Below are 21454 nucleotides of genomic sequence, written 5' to 3'. Positions count from 1 at the left end.
TTAATAACCTTAATTTTGCCTTTTATTGCAAGCTACCTCAAAGCTTTGTAGAAAGTTTAATATAATGGAATATATTTAAGCTGCTAGTTGGCTATAGACCCATTAAAGGAAGTTTTATGCGTGAACCAGGCTTATCATGTTGAGAAAGTCTTCACTGACCCAGACAAGAACTGCTTTGCATGCTTGCCACTTTCATAATCTGCTTAAAAATGGGTTTATATGATTTCTTAAAGTTTTCTACATAACTTGTGTCCTGGGTATTTAAGTAAAGTTTGTTATTCTCTATAATCTATAGGGAAATTTTATTGTAATAGATTTTTACCAGAAATGAAAATCCTGGAATTTTTTCCCTCTGAACTGATTTATGAATATTAACTTTATTCTAAATCTTTGTCTTTGAAAGTTCAATCGTACTATAAATATAAAAATATTTGCCTTTATTTTAATATTAAATTTTAGAGAAACTTTAATTCCAAAGGTATTCCAAAATTTCTTTCCAGTTTCGCTCCTTTGAGTCTGTGGTGAACTGGCATTCTCCTTGTAAAGGTGTGTACTAGGAAGTACACTTACCTTTCCCAAGTCCTCCAATGTGGGTACAGGTGTCTCTCTCTTTGACATCAATTTCTACCCTTTTCCTTTTTTACCCTTAAAAAATTTAGACTTTCAAGCTTCAAAAACAAAGTTTCTAAGGCTTTCCTTTTAAATTGCTGTCTTCCCTCTTTTCCTAGTAAGCTGCCAGCACCTGCTCTCCTCTTTTTATCTGATTTTCTCACCCAGAGATATCAGGGTGCACTGTCAGTTTTAATGAAGCAGATGGAGATCCTCAAATTGCCCGTTTCTGTGTCTAGCAGATGTTTTTAGCATTGATTAGAGGTCCCATTGTAGTGGGAACTTTCAGACTGTGTTCAACCAAAACTAAACGTCTTCAATCAAAAGCAACTTAGTTTTATGGGCTTAAAGACTTTAGGTAGAAAACATGATATAAACTTTTTGCTGAGTTTTCTGCCTTGATCATTTATTCACTGTCTATACACTTGTTCCTGTTAGGATTGTAGGGTAGATGTAGCACAGCATTGCTGGGGAAACAAGTGACTTGCAATTCAAAATAGACAAAGCACCACTAAAGTACATTTATGAAATCCAGTTTGAAAATTGATAAAGGGCTTTGGATTAATTCTTAACTGTAATTATTCATAGAAATGCATGCTTTTTGTTAAATATTTAACATGCTAAATTATTTCTGCTCATGCCTTTTTGTTGTCTTAAAGAGAGAGCATAATAATGCACAGTTGAACCTCAAAATATTGTCAAGATTCCACTTTTTAAAATTTGCTACCTTGTGTACTTTTTCAACCTTACTTACAAAGTTTATGTTTGCTGCTATTTTATATTTTATAAACAAATTTCCAGTGACAAATTGTATGGGATTTTTAACTACATTATTTCTGTGCATGGCTCTCACTTTAAAATTAGATATATAGTTAAAAGGCCACACTTCACCATCTGCTTTTGTAATTCAAAGCCTTTTGAAAAATATTTTGTTTTAAATTATTCCATTAGCTAAAATTAAAATCACTTTTCTTTTTGTGATGTTTTGTAGTTGTTATATAATGCAGTCATATTACGCTTCTTTGATTTTAATGACTTTTTGCTTTGCTTTTCCTTCTTTTGTGCTGCAAACATATAGTGGATTTATGGTCTGTGGGGTGCATTATGGGAGAAATGGTTTGCCACAAAATCCTCTTTCCAGGAAGGGACTGTATCCTTGTGCTGCTGCAGCAGTGAAATTAGTGATGACTTCCTTATGTTCGCTAATGGGGATGAAGATGGTTTATTCATACGGGGGGTGGGGGGGGGTTTAAACAGCTAGTTTGTGGCTATTATAGTTCAAACACTGCTGAGATGAGAAGCTGAAATGTTCGTAGGCTGCGTCTGGCAGCAGGAAATACAGTCTCTGCTGGTAGTTAGAGCACATTCACTGTCACTCATTTTTATTTTGTACTGCTTTCTATAATTTTAAAGTATACATGGTGTGCGTAATTTTTTTCAATGTTTATATATTTTTTTTTTTTTTTACACTTTAACCAAACTCTTTATGTTAATGTCATTGCATTTTGTTTTCAGTTGACATTTGGTCAGTTGGGTGCATCATGGGAGAAATGATCAAAGGTGGTGTTTTGTTCCCAGGTACAGATCGTATCCTTATCTTTGGCCTAAAATGTAGTTTCTAAAGGTCAAAATGTATGACAGCACTTCAGCTAGGTCAAATATAATGTATTTTGTCTCTCCCTAATAATATTGTTAAATTATTCTACTCTTTCAAAATGCCACCTGCTAGTTGACATAGATTTCCCTCCCCCACGTATTGATTGTGTCATGTTGTTTCTGAGAACTGCCCAAGTTAATTATCTACAATTACTTGTTGGCTTAAATTAGAAATTAAAAATTTAATTAATTAGAAATTAAAATTTAATTTCTAATACTTAGGTATACACTTAATTAAGTCTAGAAGCACTTAGGACTTTAATACGCATTTTGGAATTGTCTTTTGCTTCTGGCCATCCTTTTGTTTTACCCCCCCTTCCCCCACCTCCCTTTGTGTTACTGTTCTTTGTGTTTTGTGTCTTTGGGTTGTTGTCTCATTTCTCAACATAACATACTGATCTTTTCATCTGAGAATTTCAGCAGTAACAGTTTTATTATGGTGTAAGTAGACTTGGAGTCATGCTTTTTGTTCAACGACTATTTTAATATTTACATTACTAGCAAGTGATGTGTGATGTATTTATCAGCTAGTAACCCTGAGACTTACTTTAGGCGGAGGCATGGGAAAACCACATGCACTAGGTCAGTGGTCAGCAAACTCATTAGTTAACGGAGTCAAATATCAACAGTACGACGATTGAAATTTCTTTTGAGAGCCAAATTTTTTAAACTTAAACTTCTTCTAACGCCACTTCTTCAAAATAGACTCGCCCAGGTCGTGGTATTTTGTGGAAGAGCCACACTTAAGGGGCCAAAGAGCCGCATGTGGCTCTTAAAGCGCAGTTTGCCGACCACAGCACTTAGTTAATCAGAGGGCTTTGGCTCTAGTCTCAGGGAGGACTGGCAGTGTGAGACTCAGGAGGAAGGAGATGGGAAGTTCTAACCTCAACAACTTATCAAATATCGAGTCATGTTCACAGGTTTCAGAGCTTCCAGAGTTTATTACCTGAGTTAAAGAAAGCATGGCAAAAGAAAATGCCACTTGTATCAAAGCTGTCATTTTTACAAGTTTTCTGTTAGTGTAGAAAATTCTCAAAAACAAAAGGACAGATTATAAGAAATATTTCTTAGCCTCTAAGACAGTGGTTCTCAACCTTTTTCACGCCTCGACCCCTTAATGCAGGTCCTCGTGTTGTTGTGACCCCAACCATAAAATTATTTTTGTTGCTACTTCATAACTATAATTTTGCTACTGTTAAGAATCATAATGTAAATATCTGTGTTTTCCAGTGGTCTTAGGCGACCCTGCTAGTGATTTCAGAGAACCGCTGCTGTAGAGCCTAAGACCATTGGAAAACACAGATATTTACATTACGATTCTTAACAGTAGCAAAATTATAGTTATGAAGTAGCAACGAAAATAATTTTATGGCTGGTGTCACCACAACACGAGGATCTGTATTAAAGGGTCGTGGCATTAGAAAGGTTGAGAACCACCGCTTTAGGATATGCATTTACATTTTCAGATGAGCCAGAAAAAAATTTTTTTGTATTCCAGAATTGTGTACAGTTTACATTTAGAATGCCTGAGGGTAGTAATTATCATTATTTTTTGAGTCACTTGTCATTTGTATTTGGAATTTGTTGGTTTAAGCTTTCATTTTTTAAAATACGTTTTTGTTGATTTTTTAGAAAGGGAAGAGGGGAAGAAGGGAGAGATAGAAACATTAATGAGAGAGAAACATGGATCTGCTGCTTCCTGCAAACCCCCTACTAGGGATCAAGCCCACAATCTGAGCATGTGCCCTTACTGGGACTAGAACTGGTGACATATTGGTACATGGGTTGGCGCTCAACCAGTTGGGCTAAGCTTTCATTTATATGATAAAATTAATATCCCCCCCCCCCCTCTCTCAATAAGATTATCGGTGCTTGTTTGTTGACCCTTTCTGTCCACCTTTTGCAAGGTGGCTATAAGATAAAAAATTTGTAACTGCCACATTCTTTCTTAGAATTTTGTAATTATTATTTTCTTGTTATTTTAATACGGCTATGACTATGTGTTGAACATTAGATACGGAGTATTTTTCTTAGCTACTTGATATTAGATATTGATCAGTGGAATAAAGTTATTGAACAGCTTGGAACACCATGTCCTGAATTCATGAAGAAACTACAACCAACAGTAAGGACTTACGTTGAAAACAGACCTAAGTATGCTGGATACAGCTTTGAGAAACTCTTCCCTGATGTGCTCTTCCCTGCTGACTCAGAACACAACAAACTTAAAGGTACTTTTAATAAATTGTTTAATTCTGTGTGTGTGTCTGTGTGTGTGTGTGTGTGTGTCTGTGTGTGTGTGTGTGTGTGTGCGCGCATATTATTATGGAGCATATACTAAGATTATTTCTGGGTGGTGGAATAGAGTAAGGTTTTAGTCATTTTTTCTGTAACTAAATTTTTTCATCATATGTATAACCTGATTATATAGTAAAATACTTTCAAAAGTACATACTTTAAAAAAAAAATGAGCATTTCAAGTTTCTGAAATGTATTGCTATTTTTAAAAGCCTTTATGAGGTACTTGTACATTCACATCATTATTTTTGCAGCCAGTCAGGCGAGGGATTTGTTATCCAAAATGCTGGTGATTGACGCATCCAAAAGGATCTCTGTGGATGAAGCTCTTCAGCACCCATACATCAACGTCTGGTATGACCCTTCCGAGGCGGAGGCTGTAAGTTCTTCTCTTCATGTTTAAAGAAGTCATACCCCTTACAGTTAGAATTAAGGTTGGGTTTGGAGGAAAAATTTTATATATATATATATATATATATATATATATATATATATATAAAAGCCAAGCAACTATATATATATATATATATATATATATATATATATATATATATATATATATAAAAGCCAAGCAACTAGAATGGCAGAACGACCGGTTGCTATGATGCACACTGCAGCAGCCAACCGCTTGGCCTGTTTGGCTCTCCCATCCCCTGCGACCACCCTCGGCTCCTTCCCCTAGCCAGCCTGGCCCTAATTGGCCCTCCCAACCCCACCTGTGCACGAATTTGTGCACTGAGCCTAGAGTTTTAAATAAAAATATAGGTAAATGATGATGCTGTTTTTTGTTTTGCATTTAAAGTGCCATAAGTAATGAGCTTATCTGAGCACTTCCTACACAAAATAAAGTCCCTCTCTCAGCTTCTTGCCTTCCTATCTTGATACCTGATCTGATGAGCTAGAACACTGAATGCTTTGGGAGGACATCCTAACTCAGTTATAAAACAAATTATTGTATCCAAAGCAGAGCCCTTTATGTAAGTTCTATAATGTAATAAATTGACCATTTCAAAAGCTGGAAGAAAAGAAAAAGTTGGTTAAATATCTTTTTCCTGTCAGGAAGGATTCTTCCAAAACTAGTCTCTACATCAAAGATGATTCATCTCTCTGGTCTAATAATGTATTTTTACAAACGCTTGCTGTTTAGATGACATTTCAAATAATTATGATGATTTCCATACTCCTAGTAAACTGACTCAATTATTGCTGCCTTTTGTTTTTCAGCCACCACCAAAAATACCTGACAAGCAATTAGATGAACGGGAACACACAATAGAAGAGTGGAAAGGTAACATTCACCAGATCCTGAGAGATGGAGCCGAGAGAGCTTCTGGCTTATTGTGTTGATTTGTTCATCATGTTGAGGAAACTAGAGATACTTTATATTATTCACTAAGGGCCCAGTGCATGAATTCCTACACTTGAAAGGAACTGTGGGCTGTGAGGCTGAGGTGGGCACAGGGATGGGTCTCGGCCCATCCTTCACGTCCCTGCCTGATTCTTCCCACCACTGCCCCACCCCCTACCCCCTTCACTCTTACCCTCTCTACCTGCAACCCCGCTCCTACCACTGTCGCTCCCACACGCTGACAACCACACGCTGACAATGCCAAGCCCTCTCCCACCAGCTGAAGGCGTGAAACGATTAGAGCTGGTGCCAGCAGTGGGTTCAGGCGGAGCTGGCGCTGTCAGCAGGTGCGAGCAACAGCTGCTGCTCCGATCACCCCTCAGGAGCAGGGGAGGTGGAGAAGCCCTCGGGCGATCAGGGATGTCATCTGCCACTTGCACCCACTGATGGCGCCAAGTGATCAGGACTGGCACGGGGCACTGGCAGCAGGTGGGAGTGGGGCTGTTGCTGACAGTGGGTACAAGAGGTGATTGCTGGCCCTATTTGCCCTTTAGGAGCAGAGAGAAGTGGAAAAGCCCTGAGGAGTGATCAGGGCCAACAGCCGCAGATTGCACCCACTGATGGCGCCAAGCGACCGGGGCCGGCGCTTAGTGCCAGCAGCAGGTGCAAGTGCCAGGCAGGACCACAGCGTGTGGGAGCAAAGAATTTTTAGTAACCACCAGAGGCTCACCCTCATGACAGTGACCTGCGCCCTGCCCCACTCACCTGCTCTACCATTCTGCTGTAGCCAATACCCCCATGTTTTGCGCATGCCCCCTGGTGTTCAGCACACATCTTAGCAACCAGTTGTTCGGTTGTTCCACCATTTGTTCTATTTGCATATTAGCCTTTTATTATATAGGACTAATGGCCCGGTGCACAAAATTCATGCACATTAAAAGAGGATTAATTAGAGGAAATAATTTAATATTCCTATTTGCTCTTTCTCTATAATAGAAGTGTCAGAGATGAAAGAAAATTAGTCAAATTGTATATGAAAACCTTTCTCCTGTCAGAGTCTGGGAGCACCATGGGACCCAAAGTCAAGTACCCACCCATCCACATGCCCCTCAAAATCGCCTACCCCCCTCCATTGGGCTAGATCCAGACCTGGTCAGTCTCACCCTTGTCAAGCCCCGCTGGGCAGGGGACATAGCCTCAGGTCCTTAGGCCCGGCACCAGGACAGGGAGCATGGCCTGAAGTCTCCCAGCCTAGACTGGGGCAGGGGCATGGCCTCAGGTCCCCTGGCCTAGCGCTGGGGTGGGGGGCGTGGCCTGAGGTGCCCCAGCCTGACACCAGGGCGGTGGCTGCAGCCAGAGGTCCCCTGTCAAGCCCTGCTGGGTGGGGGATGTGGCCTGAGATCCCGTGTCAAGCCCCATGGGGAGTGGGGGAGGCGTAGCCTCAGGTCCCTGCTGATTGATCGTTAAGGCTCCTTATGGGAACTTGGCTTTAGCTGTGGGCACAGCCATCTTTGTGACATCAATTAGCATATTCCCTCTTTATTAGATTGGATAATTCATATATGGTAATATTATCATTAGTATTTTTTGCAAAAATAGAAAGATCTCTTTTCCTCCCTTACTTAACACATGAAGCACCCAGCCTGTTTTGTCTTCCGGACAGAAAGTATAGTGTCACTCCTAATCTCTCACGTCCCTTATCCAGACACAGAAACATTAGTTCTTTTCGGAGTATTTTGTTCTTTCGTAGTCTACAAGTACACAAGCCTGTGTGCTTGGATCTCCCCCTTCTACTCTCCCACCTGCTTTGGTCTTCATTGGTAGTGTGCTCTGTTGGTGTAATCCCATGTTAAAGATCACCCTCTCCTGCTCCATATGCCTGGCACATGGATTCCCAGCTGTCCAGCTGTGTCAGTTTCTATACCCAGCTCCCATTTGCAGAGCACTCAAGTTGTGTCCAGTCTGTTGTTATTACAACTGCAGTGCTCTTGTGCAAATGTGAGAACATGCCAATAAAAAAAGTCCTATAAGATTTGCTCAGCCAAAGGATATTTTTCAATTATTTCCAGATTACCTTCAAAGAAATTGTAGTGGTTTATATTTCTGTCAGCACTGTAAAGGACTGTCTATCAGGGAGTTCACCAAAAGAGAGTTAATTTTTAATCTTTGCAAAACTAATATAGTAGTTTTATTTTATGAATGTAGTTGAACATTAATAATGCTTCAATAGTGAAATACTTATTTCTATAAAAGATTCCCTGGGATGGCCTGGCCTGTATTGCTCTCAGTGGTTAAAGCATCGGCCTATGCACCGAAAGTCTTGGGTTGGATTCCGGGTCTAGGGCATGCACTTGGGTTGTTGCAGGTTCAGTCCCCAACCCTGGTCGGGGCACATTCAGGAGGTAACCAATTGATGTATCTCACATCGATGTTGCTCTCTCTCTCTCTCAAAATCGACAGGAAAAAAATATCCTCAGGTGAGAATTAACAAATTAAAAAAAAAAAAAGATTCCCTGGGGTAGTTAGGCCAGGTAATTTTTTATCCTGTTTACCTCATTTGTGTTGTTGTTCTGTGGTATTTGGACCACTTTTATAGCTACATGACTTTGGGCAAGTCACTTGATCCACTTTTTACCTGAACTTAAATAGCTGGGTACAGAAGACTTGCTATTAAGAACTGCGTGCCTACACACTGGGAAGAGAAAGGGACTGCAGAGGTATGAAACAGACAGGTGGGCTCTCTGCTCCTCCTATTCATCAGACAGCCTCTCTTCCTGCGCTGCGCCAGCCACAACCCTGAGACACGATAGTGAAGGTCAGAGTGAACAGACGTGGCATCATTGGGCATCTGGTCACCAGGACTGCTTTTAACTCTGGCAAAGTGGGTATTGTCGCTATCAGTGACCCCTTCACTGACCTCCACTACATGGTGCACATGTTCCAGTGAGATTCTACTCGTGTCAAGTTCAAAGGCATAGTCAAGGCTGAGAACAGGAAACTTGTTATCAGTGGAAAGTCCATCTCCATCTTCCAGGAGCGAGATCTCACCAACATCAAATGGGGTGATGCTGGTGCTGAGTATGTGGTGGAGTCCACCGGTGACTTCACTACCATGGAGAAGGCTGGGGCTCTCTTGAAGGGCGGAGCCAAGAGGGTCATCATCTCTGCCCCTTCTGCGGATGCCCCCGTTTGTGATGGCTGTGAACAGTGACAAGTATGACAATTCCCTCAAGATCGTCAGCAATGCCTCCTGCACCACCAACTGCTTGGCCCCCCTGGCCTAGGTCATCCATGACAACTTTGGCATCGCGGAGGGACTCATGGCGCAGTCCATGCCATCACTGCCACCAGGAAGACAGTGATGGCCCTTCTGGGAAGCTGTGGCATGATGGCCAAGGGGCTGCCCAGAACATCATCGCTGCTTCTATTGGCACTGCAAGGCTGTGGGCAAGGTCATCCCTGAGCTGAATGGAAGCTCACTGGCATGGCCTTCCGTGTCCCCACCCCCAATGTGTCTGTTGTGGATCTGACCTGATGCCTGGAGAAAGCTGCCAAATACGATGATATCAAGAAGGTAGTGAAGCAGGCGTCAGAGGCCCCCCTCAAGGGCATCCTGGGCTACACTGAGGACCAGGCTGTCTCCTGCGACTCTTAACAGTGACACCCACTCCTCCACCTTGATGCTGGAGCTGGCATTGCCCTCAATGACCACTTTGTCAGGCTCGTTTTCTGGTCTGACAATGAATTTGGCTACAGCAACAGGGTGGTGGACCGCATGGTCCCCATGGCCTCCAAGGAGTAAGAGCCCTCTGGACCCCCAGCCCCAGCGAGAGGAAAAAGATCCCTCAGCTGCTGGGGAGTCCTGGCTCCAGATTGATCCCTCAACACGCTGAGAATCTCCTGACCTCCGCTTCCATCCCAGGCCCCTAAAGAAGGGGAGGGGTACAGGGAACCCTGTTTTGTCAAAGTTCACTGTACCCAGCCAGAATAATAATAATTAAAACAGGTAATCCAGTTATAAATTTATTTGGGAGGAATGAATTTGATTCTTTCTTCATAGAAATATAACCAGAGATTAGTTTTCTCTGGGTTGACTCTCACAGACATGTAGTTAGACTATGTAGAGTCTACCAGAATGATGCAATTGGGTAGAACCGAGTATATTTTTACTTGTAATAGATAAAACGCAAAGATCTAATTGTGGGCCAGAGTGTATAGTATGGAAATATCTAAACTGATTTTCTCCTATCTCATGGAATCTTAGTAGGCCACCAATTGTAAACACACCATAATGTGCCACTGGTTATACAACCCAATGTCAGAGACATTGTAAGAAAAAGTGCATCTTAAAATCATTGGAACATAGGGGTTTTGTTTGTATAAGGACATACCTGGGATTTTTGAGGATTCTAGACAGGTTCGCCTTTATTCTGAATCATTTCCTTTTAGTCCCACATGCTTTTCCGTGATTACCCGCTCACTGCCTCTTTCAAGATCTGCTGACAAGTTTTAGCATCATAACGCAAAGAAATCCATTGCCAAAGCCATTAACTGCAGATCACTTTGCCCAGTTAGTACTGCTAATTAGCTCTTGTTTGTCTACCTAATTCCTTTTCATAAAGGGGTGCTGTTTTCTCATTTAAAAAAAAGTCCTACCTGGAATGCTTATCATTCCTTTTTGTTTCTTGCAGTAAAGCTTTCCCCATTCTTCCCTCTTATCAAGATTTCCTATTTTTCTCCTTCCAAGTCCAAGAAGTTCACCAAAACAAGCGAATTTAGGTGTCTCTAAGCACTTGTTCATTTCAGCATATCCACTTGTTTTACCTTATTACCAACAGAAACTTTGTCATACCCTATAATCACAGATTCTTTATCTGAAGTTTAAAGATTTACAAACTCCTTAAAATTCTTTGCTAAAATTTTGCTTGCACATTTTCTCAGCAGAAGTACATTGCTTTTCTGCAGTTCTTAAATTATTCCAGGACCCCAAAACAATGAGGAACAATGGCTCTGTAGCTTCTACCAGAAGGTGGATCTTCAGTAGATGTTCAGTCACAGGCCCATCACACTCAGCGTCAGGCGACGGAGGAGAATGCAGGGCAGCATCTGTGCAACTGCCTGGGTGGGCATCCTCCCAGCCCACTGCCCACAGCAGGCAAAGGGCGGGGTCCCGTGGAGAAAGTGTGGCAGTGACAGCATGGCAGGCTGCAGGTTTTCAGGTTTTCAGGTGTGGTTGGTTATCTGCCTCTTCTTTTATAAAAATACCAATGTGTTTTTATACCATTCTTCCACCACTCTCTCATTTAAATCCTTTAACAGATTTGGGTTAATGCCGACAAGTCCGAGGCCCTATCAGGAAATAGACACTAATAAGACAGGTGATTCGAGCCCTCACTGAGGCATCATTAAACAAGTGTGTGCAGTGCAGCGTGAAATGTGGTCTCACGTGGCGTAGTACAGGGTGCAAGTTTTCTAATCACAGCTCTATCCTTAATCCACCGCTAGGAACACCAGTTAAGTCAGAGATTTTGTTCCTTTCAACATAATTCATGGCTGAGGATCAAAGAATTGTTTTTAATATCTTTGAATCTTGGGCTGACATGGACCCTCTACCATTGGAGGATACTATTTGAAGCACTTAATGTGTGTAAAAAATATTTATTTAAAACAGACATGTTGTGCGGTTGGCTTTCAGACTTTAAAGTTTGTTTTTGTTCACCTCTTTTTCAGAATTGATATACAAGGAAGTTATGGACTTGGAAGAGAGAACCAAGAATGGAGTTATTCGGGGGCAGCCCTCTCCTTTAGGTTGGTTACAATATAAGCTCGGTTAAAATTACAGTTTGCTTCTTGTGTTGTAATCTTCAGTGGCCTGAAACCTGCAGTTCTTTGCATATTTACTATCATTATTATTCAAAGTTTAATAAGTATAAGGAGTATAGTTGGGGTGGTTAAGTTGGAAGCATTGATATGTTGTACCAGTGCACTGTACTATCCTACAGTGCACTATACTATATTATATTACAGTGCACTATAGTTTATTATACTGCACTATGCCATACTATACTGCACTATACTATACTACACTATACTATATTATAATACACTATACTACAATGCACTATACTATAAAGCACTATACTATGTTCAATGCACTATACTATAATAGTACTATACTACATGATGCTATACTGTAATACACTATACTATAATAACATATATATGAGTGAATGACTTAATCAAATGCACATTGTTTTCTATGGTACTGACATTCCACTGAAGAACAGAAAGTTTTTTGTTGTTATTGTCTTCAGAGAAGAAATTTCTCACAATGCAGTATACTTAATTTTTTTATGATTTTAGCAGTCTTTACTTTGTATAAGTAAGCTAAAGCTTCGTTGCAAAATTTGGTCCAGGTGATACCAAGTTACTGTCTTTCTTTGTCCCTTTGGTATTTTTGATTTGTTGATTGAAGGCAGGAATATTAGAACTACCATTAGAAAGTGTTCTGTTTTCACCCTGGCCATTTTTGCTCAGGGATTAGAGCATGCGCCTGGAGACTGAAGAGGGGTCCAGGCTTGATTCCTGCTCAAGGGAATATATCTCAGTTGCAGGTTCAATCCCTGGCCCTCTCTCTCACCCTCCCTTCCACTTTCTCTTAAAAAAAAAAACACAAAAAAAAAAACAAAAACAAAAAACTCAGTGGAAAAATATAAGTGTTCTGTTTCTAAGAAGGAACCTGATTTGCAGGAGTTAAGCATTTTATTTTATCACTAGAGGCCCCATGCACAGATGTCTGCACCGGCAGAGTCCCTCATTCTGGCCTGTGATCTGGGATCCCTTGGGGGATATCAGAGAGCTGGTTTTGGCCTGATCCCCCAGGCCAGGCCAAGGACTCCACGGGTGTACAATCAGGGCTGGGAAGGGACTGCGGGAGGGCTCCAAGGCGTCTTGCCCAGTCCCAGTCTGCCAGACCCCAGCAGCAAGCTAACCTACCGGTTGGAGCATCTGCCCTCTGGTGGTCAGTGCACATCATAGCGACTGGTTAAACAGCCAGACACTTAAAATATTAGGCTTTTATTATATAGGATAAGCTCATTTCATTTTAGTACTTGTAAAAGCATAAAGAATTGAGGAAACAGTTCAATGATAGGCAGCATATACATATTATGTGCACATTTACATAAGAAACACTGTTGGTTTATGTACTTTATTTCATTCAGCCTTCAAGACCCCAAAGGAGGGATTTTATGTACACTTTACAAATGAGGGAACTAAAATTCAGAAAAATTAAATGATACAAGGTTACAAATCTATTGTATAAAAAAAGGTAATACTTGAAGCCACATTTATCAATAACTGGGGCATGGTTTCCCCAGCATCTTATCTGCTCTCTGGCTTCAGAGGGCACTTTTATAGAAAAGGTGAACTGAGCCTCGAAGACTGAGGAGTGTTTTAATAGATGGGTCTTAAACTTGACTAAAACTATGCCATTTTAGTTATCCCTGGAAAACTCTTCCACATTCTAAGAAAAAAATTGTATATTATATCTGTTATGAGTAAAAAATTTAACTATAGTTTCAGATGACCATTTTGTTTTGCTGTAAACATACATTTGTTTAAATCATTTTCGTATGACATTTTCGTTATATTTTAAAGTTTTTAAATGTTTTGTTTTGTTAAATCCTTGATTAGAAAGGAAGTTCCAAATTATAATATAGATCCTATTGAAAATATAAATTGGTTTTAACAGCTTTTATTTAGAATTTACTTGTAGCAAAGCTATGTTGTAAATGCTTTAATAGCACAGCTAATTGGCTTGTATTGATAAACAGTAGTAGTATAACTTAGTGCTCACGTGGGATTGGAAAGTCCCTGATTTGGGAGTTCCACAGGCAGCACACTGTCCTGGGTGGCACAAGCTCAATGTGTTGGGTGTTTGAGTAAGCTTAGTAAGCTTATTAGAGCAGTTGTATTTGTTCTTAATTGTTAAGTGAAAAATTTGGATCCTGGATGACTTAACTGTGGTTACAAGAGAAGTCGGTGGAAAGGATAGGATGTCAGGTTTCTGGATGTGTTCTGGGTTCTCATTGCTTGCATAGAAGAGCCTTAGTAAGCTGTTATTAAAATACTCTATTCTCAGTTATATACAGAGAAAAAAGGAACAGTCTTTGATGTAAAAATATCAGATGATCACAATATCATTTCTACTTGATTTTAAAAAATGAGTCAATCATTATCAAATTAAGAAATTTGGACAGAGGAAATTTGAATCAAAAAATAGAGGCAAGAAAAAACATAATATATGGTGGAACCCTTTTATGAATTGAATGTTTCAGTACCAGTCTTCGAAGCTAGCCATTGTATTTGTGTTCTGTTCAGTCACCAGCAAATCCAGTAGTATCGTATGGATTGAACTTTTTTAAAATACCAGGTGTACTGGCTAATAATGCGTATTTTTTTCAATAGACAGAGTTACACATATGTTGATATATATGCGATTTGATATGTATACTGTTTTGTTGTATTGACAATAAACTTCAAAACTTCATATGTCAAATTTGCTGAAGATGTTAACATCATAGATATTTTTATAATTAAAAATGTCAAATTTCATGCCAAAAAAAGTGCACTTACAGGAAGTTTTAATTTATTACTTTATTTTGAAGAAAAGTGCTGCTGAACACTTCCAGAAGCTTATGGTGAACATGCTCCATCTCAAGACACTTATGAATGCTAGTTTAAATGCTTTAAAAGTGATGATTTTGATGTGAAAGACAAAGACGTTCAGGTCAACCGAAAATGTTTGAAGACCAACAATTACAAGCATTATTGGATGAAGATGCATGTCAAACTAAAACACAACTTGCAGAAAGATTAAAAGTTCAACAAACAATTTACAAGCAGTGAGAAAGATTTTAAAGGGAGGAAATGGGTGCCACATCAATTGAAAAAAAGAAAACTGGAAAACCGAAAAGTCATCAGTAAAATGTTGCTTTAATGGCACTAAAGAAAGTCTTTTATGCATTAAATTGTGACTAGCAATGAAAAGTGGATTTTATTTTGAGAAGCCCAAACACACAAAATCATGGGTTGATCCAGGTCAACCATCAATATTGACTGCAAGGCCCAATCGCTTTGGAAAGAAGACAGTGCTCTGCATTTGGTGGGATCAGGAAGGTGTGGTGTATTATGAGCTTCTAAAAGCAGGTGAAACCATTAATACTGATGATCCTTACCAATAACAAATAATCAATTTGAACCACACTTTGATTATGAAATGACCAGAATGGGCCAGAAGACACAGCAAAGTAATTTTGCTTCATGATAATGCATCACCACACACTTCAAAACCAGTTAAAAGACACATTAAAAGATCTTGTCTGGGAAGTATTAACCCACCCGCCGTATTCACCAGACCTTGCTCCTTCAGATTACCACTTGTTCTGATCAATGGCACACACACTTTCTGAGCAGCACTTTAAAACATATGAAGAAGTGGAAAATTGGGTCTCTGGTTTGCCTCAAAAGAAGGAAAGTTCTATTGGGACTGTATCCACAAATTACCTGGAAAATGGAGAAATGTATAGCTAGTGATGGACATTACTTTGAATAAAGCACTTTTGATGTTTCTCTTGAAATTATCATGTTTTCTTTGATGACAAAAATTCGCATTATTAACCAGACACCTCGCATCTTCATTTCACTGACTGGGATTCTGATGGACTTTTTTGGGTCTGAAAGGTTATCACAGTTCTCTTTTTCTTCTCTCCCGACAAGGCCTGAAGTACTCAGTCTGCTTTCCTTTTTCCTGTTGCACCTCTAGTCACCTGCTATCTCTGTGGTTCCGTTCCTTCCTGTCGCCCAGTCCCCGCCCAGCACCCTAAAGATTTGCCTATTCCTACCCGCCTGGCTACTGCCGGGTTGCATTTGAAGACAAGCTCTCAGGGGACCTTTTATACTTGAGTTTTCGTTGTTCATCATTAGACAGAATGGGGGGATGATTTCAGACAGATTCTGTTTTCTGGAGCAGCAGTTTTAAACCTACTTAGTTTTTAGCATCTTTGGATACCTGGAACTGACTCCTAGAAATTTTGGAAACCATTGCTTTTATCTATAAATGTATACTTAAGAACTTTTGTACAGCTTGCATAGTTTGGTATACTTAAATTTGGAATAACCCTATTTAGTGATCATGAAGGGCATTAAATACTTACCAAGTGTATGAATCACCTGAAACACGTTCCCTACCCCCAGTGTCATTGACTCCACTCCTGGCCTAGAGAGGATTTGTCTGTAGGGTAGGTACAGACAGCCCTCGGAAATATTGCAGGTTTGGTTCCAGACCACTGTAACAAAGGGAGTATTGCAATAAAACAAATGTAATCTTTTTGCCAATTGAGGGTCCTGCTTTCACTTTGTTAAAATAAAAATAACTAACGTCCATGGAGTGCAATAAAATAATGTGCAAAAACATGAGACATGCCTGCATTCCTGTTGTTTTTAAAATTCAAGAAATGCTTGGTAGGCTATATTTTTGGTAAAAGAAATAAATAGTCTTCCCCAACTTTATCTGTTTAATAAATCCATATTTGCTCTTATCAAGTATTAGAATAGAAATTACAAGACCTTAGTTTACAAGTCATATAGCCTCAAGTAAATAGGAGCAAGCTAAAGACCCTTTCAATTGAAATGATTTGAGTTTTTGTCTTGGCTTTTGCTTAAAACAATATGTACCAAAAGTATTGTCTGGACTTTATAGTGGGAAGATAATCATAAATCACTCTTTTTAGGGCAGTAGTTTTCACCTTTTTGAGTCATACTTCGCTTTGAGATCATTCTAACAAAAGGCAAGACAGGCAGTTTTGCATGTATTACTGTAACTGAACAAAGAAACAGAGGTTCAGCTGCCTATAGCAATGAAAGCTGAACTTGTAAGGTAGGTGCTGGTGCAAAAAGAGAGGTTTTATTTAGACCTGGGAGAGCGGAGCACTCATGTCTCAAAGACCATCCCCCTCGTCTCAGGGACAATCTCTTCCTGCTCAAGCCCACTGTTCTTAACACGGGTAGGGAGGGAAAGGCATTTTCCTAACCACCTTCCTAGCTTTTGTGTGCTCAGGGTCCCTGTCTCTATATTACTAGCTTTTGACAGCTCAGGCACTGTCCATTTCTGTTACCTGCTTTTGGTGCTCTTGGTGTAAGAATCTCCCCCTGAGCCATTTGGCCAATGGTGGAGACACTCCAGCACTCCCTGTCTATAGTAACAAGTCCTCGCTTCAAAACTCTGGAGCCTTGTAACCTCACAGGATAAATGGATGGAGGTCCCATCTCTGTAGTTTCTTCCTGCTGCCAAGGCCTGGGTGCAGGCACCTTTAGGGAAGGAAAGAGAGGGGGCGGGGCTTAGGGCACTCAGCACACACCGATTGGTGGTTTCATGTAAGGCTTATGATTAGGGACCTAGGGACTTAAAAATGGGGGAGGGGGGCTTAGGGTATTTGGCAGGTGCTGATTGGTAGTTCAGTGCTTAGGAATGTCCGGCTGCAGGTGGAGTTTAAGTCATTCGTCCATCAGTTGGGGGAAGGGAGGAAGGGAGGATCTATCAGTATACAGATCTGCTGCTTCTCGGGGAAAGTTACTGGTGCGTGCAGTTTGCAAAGTAAAAGCTGGCCCACCATGGAACCAGGCACTCTGGCAGATAGAGATAATTATGTGTAAGGTATTGATTCTCAAGCTGGCATTTATCCTGGAGGGTGAAGGAACACCTCTTTTTGTAGTTGGTCATTCAAATAACTATCACTGCAGCTGCACTTTCCTTGGTTAGTTTTGTACTTAGTGCTGAGTATGTAGCTCCTGTATATACAGTGACTCAATTACCTCAGTGGTTGGCAAACTGCGGTTCACGAGCCACATGTGGCTCTTTGGCCTCTTGAGTGTGGCTCTTCCACAAAATACCACGTGTGGGCGCACACATACAGTGCGATTGAAACTGGCCCATGCACAGAAGTCGGTTTTCGGCTCTCAAAAGAAATTTCAATTGTTGTTCTGTTGATATTTGGCTCTGTTGGCTAATGAGTTTGCTGACCACTGAGCTAGCTTGTTTCCCACAGTTAGTATTAGCCAAGGCTCCTGCAGGGAAATACTAGTAGTAATAGGTCGGGAGGTGTCTAGGGGAGCCTCTGGGCCTTCTCATTCATCCTCAGACTCTCGTTCCTTTGTAACATTTCCTGGCAAGGGTTGCTACCCTTTTTCTTTTTGAGTTCTGGGCAGTCCTTTCTTCAGTGGCCTTCCTCTTTGCAGCAGGCTCATTGATGGATGCCTAGTGGATCTTGCCCTTTTCCTTTTGTGTCCGTCTCTCCTTCTGATTTCCCACACTGTTTCTAAGAAAACATTGCCCTGCTTTAATTCCCTTGTTTCCAGATATGGTGAAGTTTTAAGGCTGTGTCCACCGTCTAGGAGGGATTCATTCCCAGTACCCCATCTAAATGTTGGCGCTTCCTTCTGCTATCTGGGACACTTTACCCCCCTCCCCCCCAAAAAAAGTCATGTTTACCCTCGGGACATTTTCTGGTGCCTGTGGGTCATCTCAGGGTGCTTCTGATATGTACCTTCTGTAATGTTCTAGGGGTGCTAGGTCCCCCTATGTGCTTCCCAGTTGGGCTCTGTCAAGGGAATCATCCCAGCTGGGTTGGGGGTCCCATTGGAATTCTCCTAATGCAGACAATGAATCTTTTCATTAGCTTTATCCATAACTAGCTGCCTTTTATCTGTCCTTGGCAGGATGTTGGGGAGAGCCTGTACATCTGTCCAGTTTGGATGGTGAGGGACAAAAAATGGAGGTGATAAGATCTGCCATTTTCTGAGGATTCTCCCTATATAAAGGGATAAAATTTTTCCAATTCAGTAGTTGAAAATGGAGTGTGGGCCCAATAGTGACTAGCAGGCTGGCCTGCCTAGCTTATTCAGTCTATAGGGTATTGCCTCAAAGGGAATTGTCATTCTCCGGATGGGGGGTGCTCCCTGGCCAAATTGGGCGCCCTTCCAGGTCTTCAAGGGGGAGACCATCCCTCCGTCATACAGGGGTGGGGCTGTCATCCCCCAGATGTGCACCTATCTCAAGGGCATCCAGCAGCTGGTGGGGGAATTCTCCTGCAAGTAATCCGAGGTCCCCTGGGTTCAGGACATTAAAGAGACTTATCTCCTAATTTCTTTTTTTCCTGTGTCTTATTTTGAGGCCATTTCCCTTCTCTGAGTCATTAGGTGCCAAATTCTTATTGTGTAAAGACATAAACATCTGGAGGTAAGGGATCTCATCCCATTTCTCTGGCCTTTGGCAGAACAATTACACTGTATGGTGGGGTAGTAATTTAGGAACTATTGAGGGGCCATTTTTTCCCCATGGTCTAAAGTATATATAGGCCAAGGACTATTACAGTAGAAAACCAACTCCTCCTTAGTCACTGGATTATAGCTGTACATGAACTAATCTCTAAAATTTGGCCCAGTGGGCTTCATTCAAGAGTTGAAACAGAACAACCCCTGATGGCACAAAAGTACAAAGTCAAAACTGTAACTATAGCAAGACCCCAGACGAAATGGGAACATAGAAACAAAACTTGGGCCCATAATTCCATTAATCCAAACAAACAAAAGCAAGTCCTAAGGTATTACTAGAATACAGTAGGTTCGGCTGCCTACTGCAATGAAAGCCAAACTCCGGAGACCGGGACTGGTGCAAAAGAAAAGAGGTTTATTCAGGAGCCTGAGAGAATGGTGAACTCCCATCTCAGAGACCATCTCTCTTCCTACTCAAGCCTGTAGTTCTTTTAGGGATAGGAAGAGGAGAGAGGTTTTTTTTTTCTATTAAATTACCTTTCTATCTTTTGGTGCCCTATACATTCATCTTCCCACCCTTTTGGCAGCTTGGATCCTGCCTATTCATATTTCCAGCTTTTGGCGGCTCAGGCCCTGTCCATGTGTATTTCTGTCTTTTGGTGTGCTCAGTGTAAGAATCTCCCCCTGCACCATCTTGGGCAGTGGGGGAGACTCCCTGGTGCTCCCTTACTGTCTAAAATAACATTATCAGTATTCCCACACAGCCTGAAGCCCATTTATGAATCTAGCAACACGACCATTTCTAAGTGTGTCTTGGACTTAACAGTTCTTATCTTGAATTGAAAACAAATTTGTGGAAAGGACAGGACACTGGGTTTAAGACATGTTCAGATCTCACCTCACAAATTGTAATGAAAAGAGTTCATAAATTAGTGTTGTTCTGAATTTCACTTGTGATTATTTTTAGTGGGCCTTTTAAAGTCAAGAGAGAAGTCATTGACCACTGGAGGTGGCCAATATAGTATAAGTGACCAGGTCTGCAACTCTGTCTGCAACTGATTTGCTGTTTTGTTTCTCATAGCACAGGTGCAGCAGTGATCAATGGCTCTCAGCATCCATCGTCATCGCCGTCTGTCAACGATGTATCTTCAATGTCAACAGATCCAACTTTGGCCTCGGATACCGACAGCAGTCTAGAAGCATCAGCTGGACCTCTGGGCTGCTGCAGATGACTACTTGGGCCTGGGGGGTGGGCGGGAAGGGAGGGGGAGCTGTTTAGTCATTGATAGAACTACTTTGAGAACTAAGTCAGTGGTCTTATTTTGAGTGATTTTTCAAAAATGTAGAATTCATTTTGTAGTAAAGTAGTTTATTTTTTTTAATTTCAAGTGATGTAATTTAAAACCTAAGTTTTAAAACAGCAACAAAACTGTATTGTATTTTTGCTGTAATTAACTGTATAATGTAAACCTAATTATTTTATCATGGTTTAAATTTTTTGCATATTTGCTTTATCTTATGCTGCTGATTTTTTTACTGAATTTATAAGATTTTGTTTATCAAAGCAACTATTATGTGGTGACTTGCCTATATCATGAATTATTTAAGATTTTTATAGGTTTTTTTTTTAATTAGAAATTATTTCAAATGTTTTGTTCATGATGCTATCCTTCAGGGTTATGTGCTTATCAATGAAATAACCACAGAGGAGTGAAGGAAAGTAACCTGTAGCCAGTTATATTCAGGAATAACTACTGTAAATGATGAACGTGTTAAGAAAAAAACAAAAACCTCCAATATTGCTACTTGCCAATCCTAATTTAGTTACAACTATTGGTAGTAATCCTACATGAATTTCGGTAAAAGCCCCATCATCTAAATGGCAGAATAACTCAGCATGTTTTTGAAAATGCTGGGCGTCCACCACCACCCTTCTACTCCCTCTCCCCCCACCGAACAAAAGTCAAGTGAAAAGAATATGGTGTTTCCTGCAAGTCTGTGGCATGCTCAGACCTCACCACATAAAGCCAAAAGGATACTTCATGAGTAACACATTTCACTGCAGATGAGCAGATGGTCCACCTCTCCTGCTGGGAGCCTGCTCTTGTACACACTGAGCTGAGCTCCTCAGGCCGCAGGCCCAGTGATGGGTGGTCTGGAGCTGGTCTTTCCTCTCGCAGCGGAGGCTGTGGACCTCCCGGTTTCCTGCTG

General features: G+C 40.9%; 1 protein-coding gene across 4 annotated transcripts in view; it reads left to right on the top strand.

Annotated features, from left to right (window-relative positions):
- The window catches only part of MAPK8 (mitogen-activated protein kinase 8), a 103677-nt gene extending 82658 nt beyond the window's left edge, over positions 1–21019 (top strand). Inside the window, exons 7-12 of one of the 4 annotated variants that reach the window (XM_036461194.2) lie at positions 1688–1759; positions 4314–4496; positions 4818–4942; positions 5788–5851; positions 11642–11719; positions 20330–21019. In XM_036461194.2, the coding sequence (XP_036317087.1) occupies positions 1688–1759; positions 4314–4496; positions 4818–4942; positions 5788–5851; positions 11642–11719; positions 20330–20475 (668 nt within the window). In that variant the 3' untranslated portion in view covers positions 20476–21019. Of the gene's footprint in view, positions 1–1687; positions 1760–2124; positions 2197–4313; positions 4497–4817; positions 4943–5787; positions 5852–11641; positions 11720–20324 lie in introns of all 4 variants that reach the window. The other 3 variants (XM_036461197.2, XM_036461193.2, XM_036461195.2) reach the window with 3 other exon arrangements.
- Positions 21020–21454: the final 435 nt, after the last annotated feature.

Source organism: Pipistrellus kuhlii, unplaced genomic scaffold (assembly GCF_014108245.1).
Source record: "Pipistrellus kuhlii isolate mPipKuh1 unplaced genomic scaffold, mPipKuh1.p scaffold_m20_p_35, whole genome shotgun sequence".
NCBI lineage: Eukaryota > Metazoa > Chordata > Mammalia > Chiroptera > Vespertilionidae > Pipistrellus > Pipistrellus kuhlii.
Note: the sequence above shows the minus strand (reverse complement) of the source record. Positions and strands in the feature narration are given on the sequence as shown.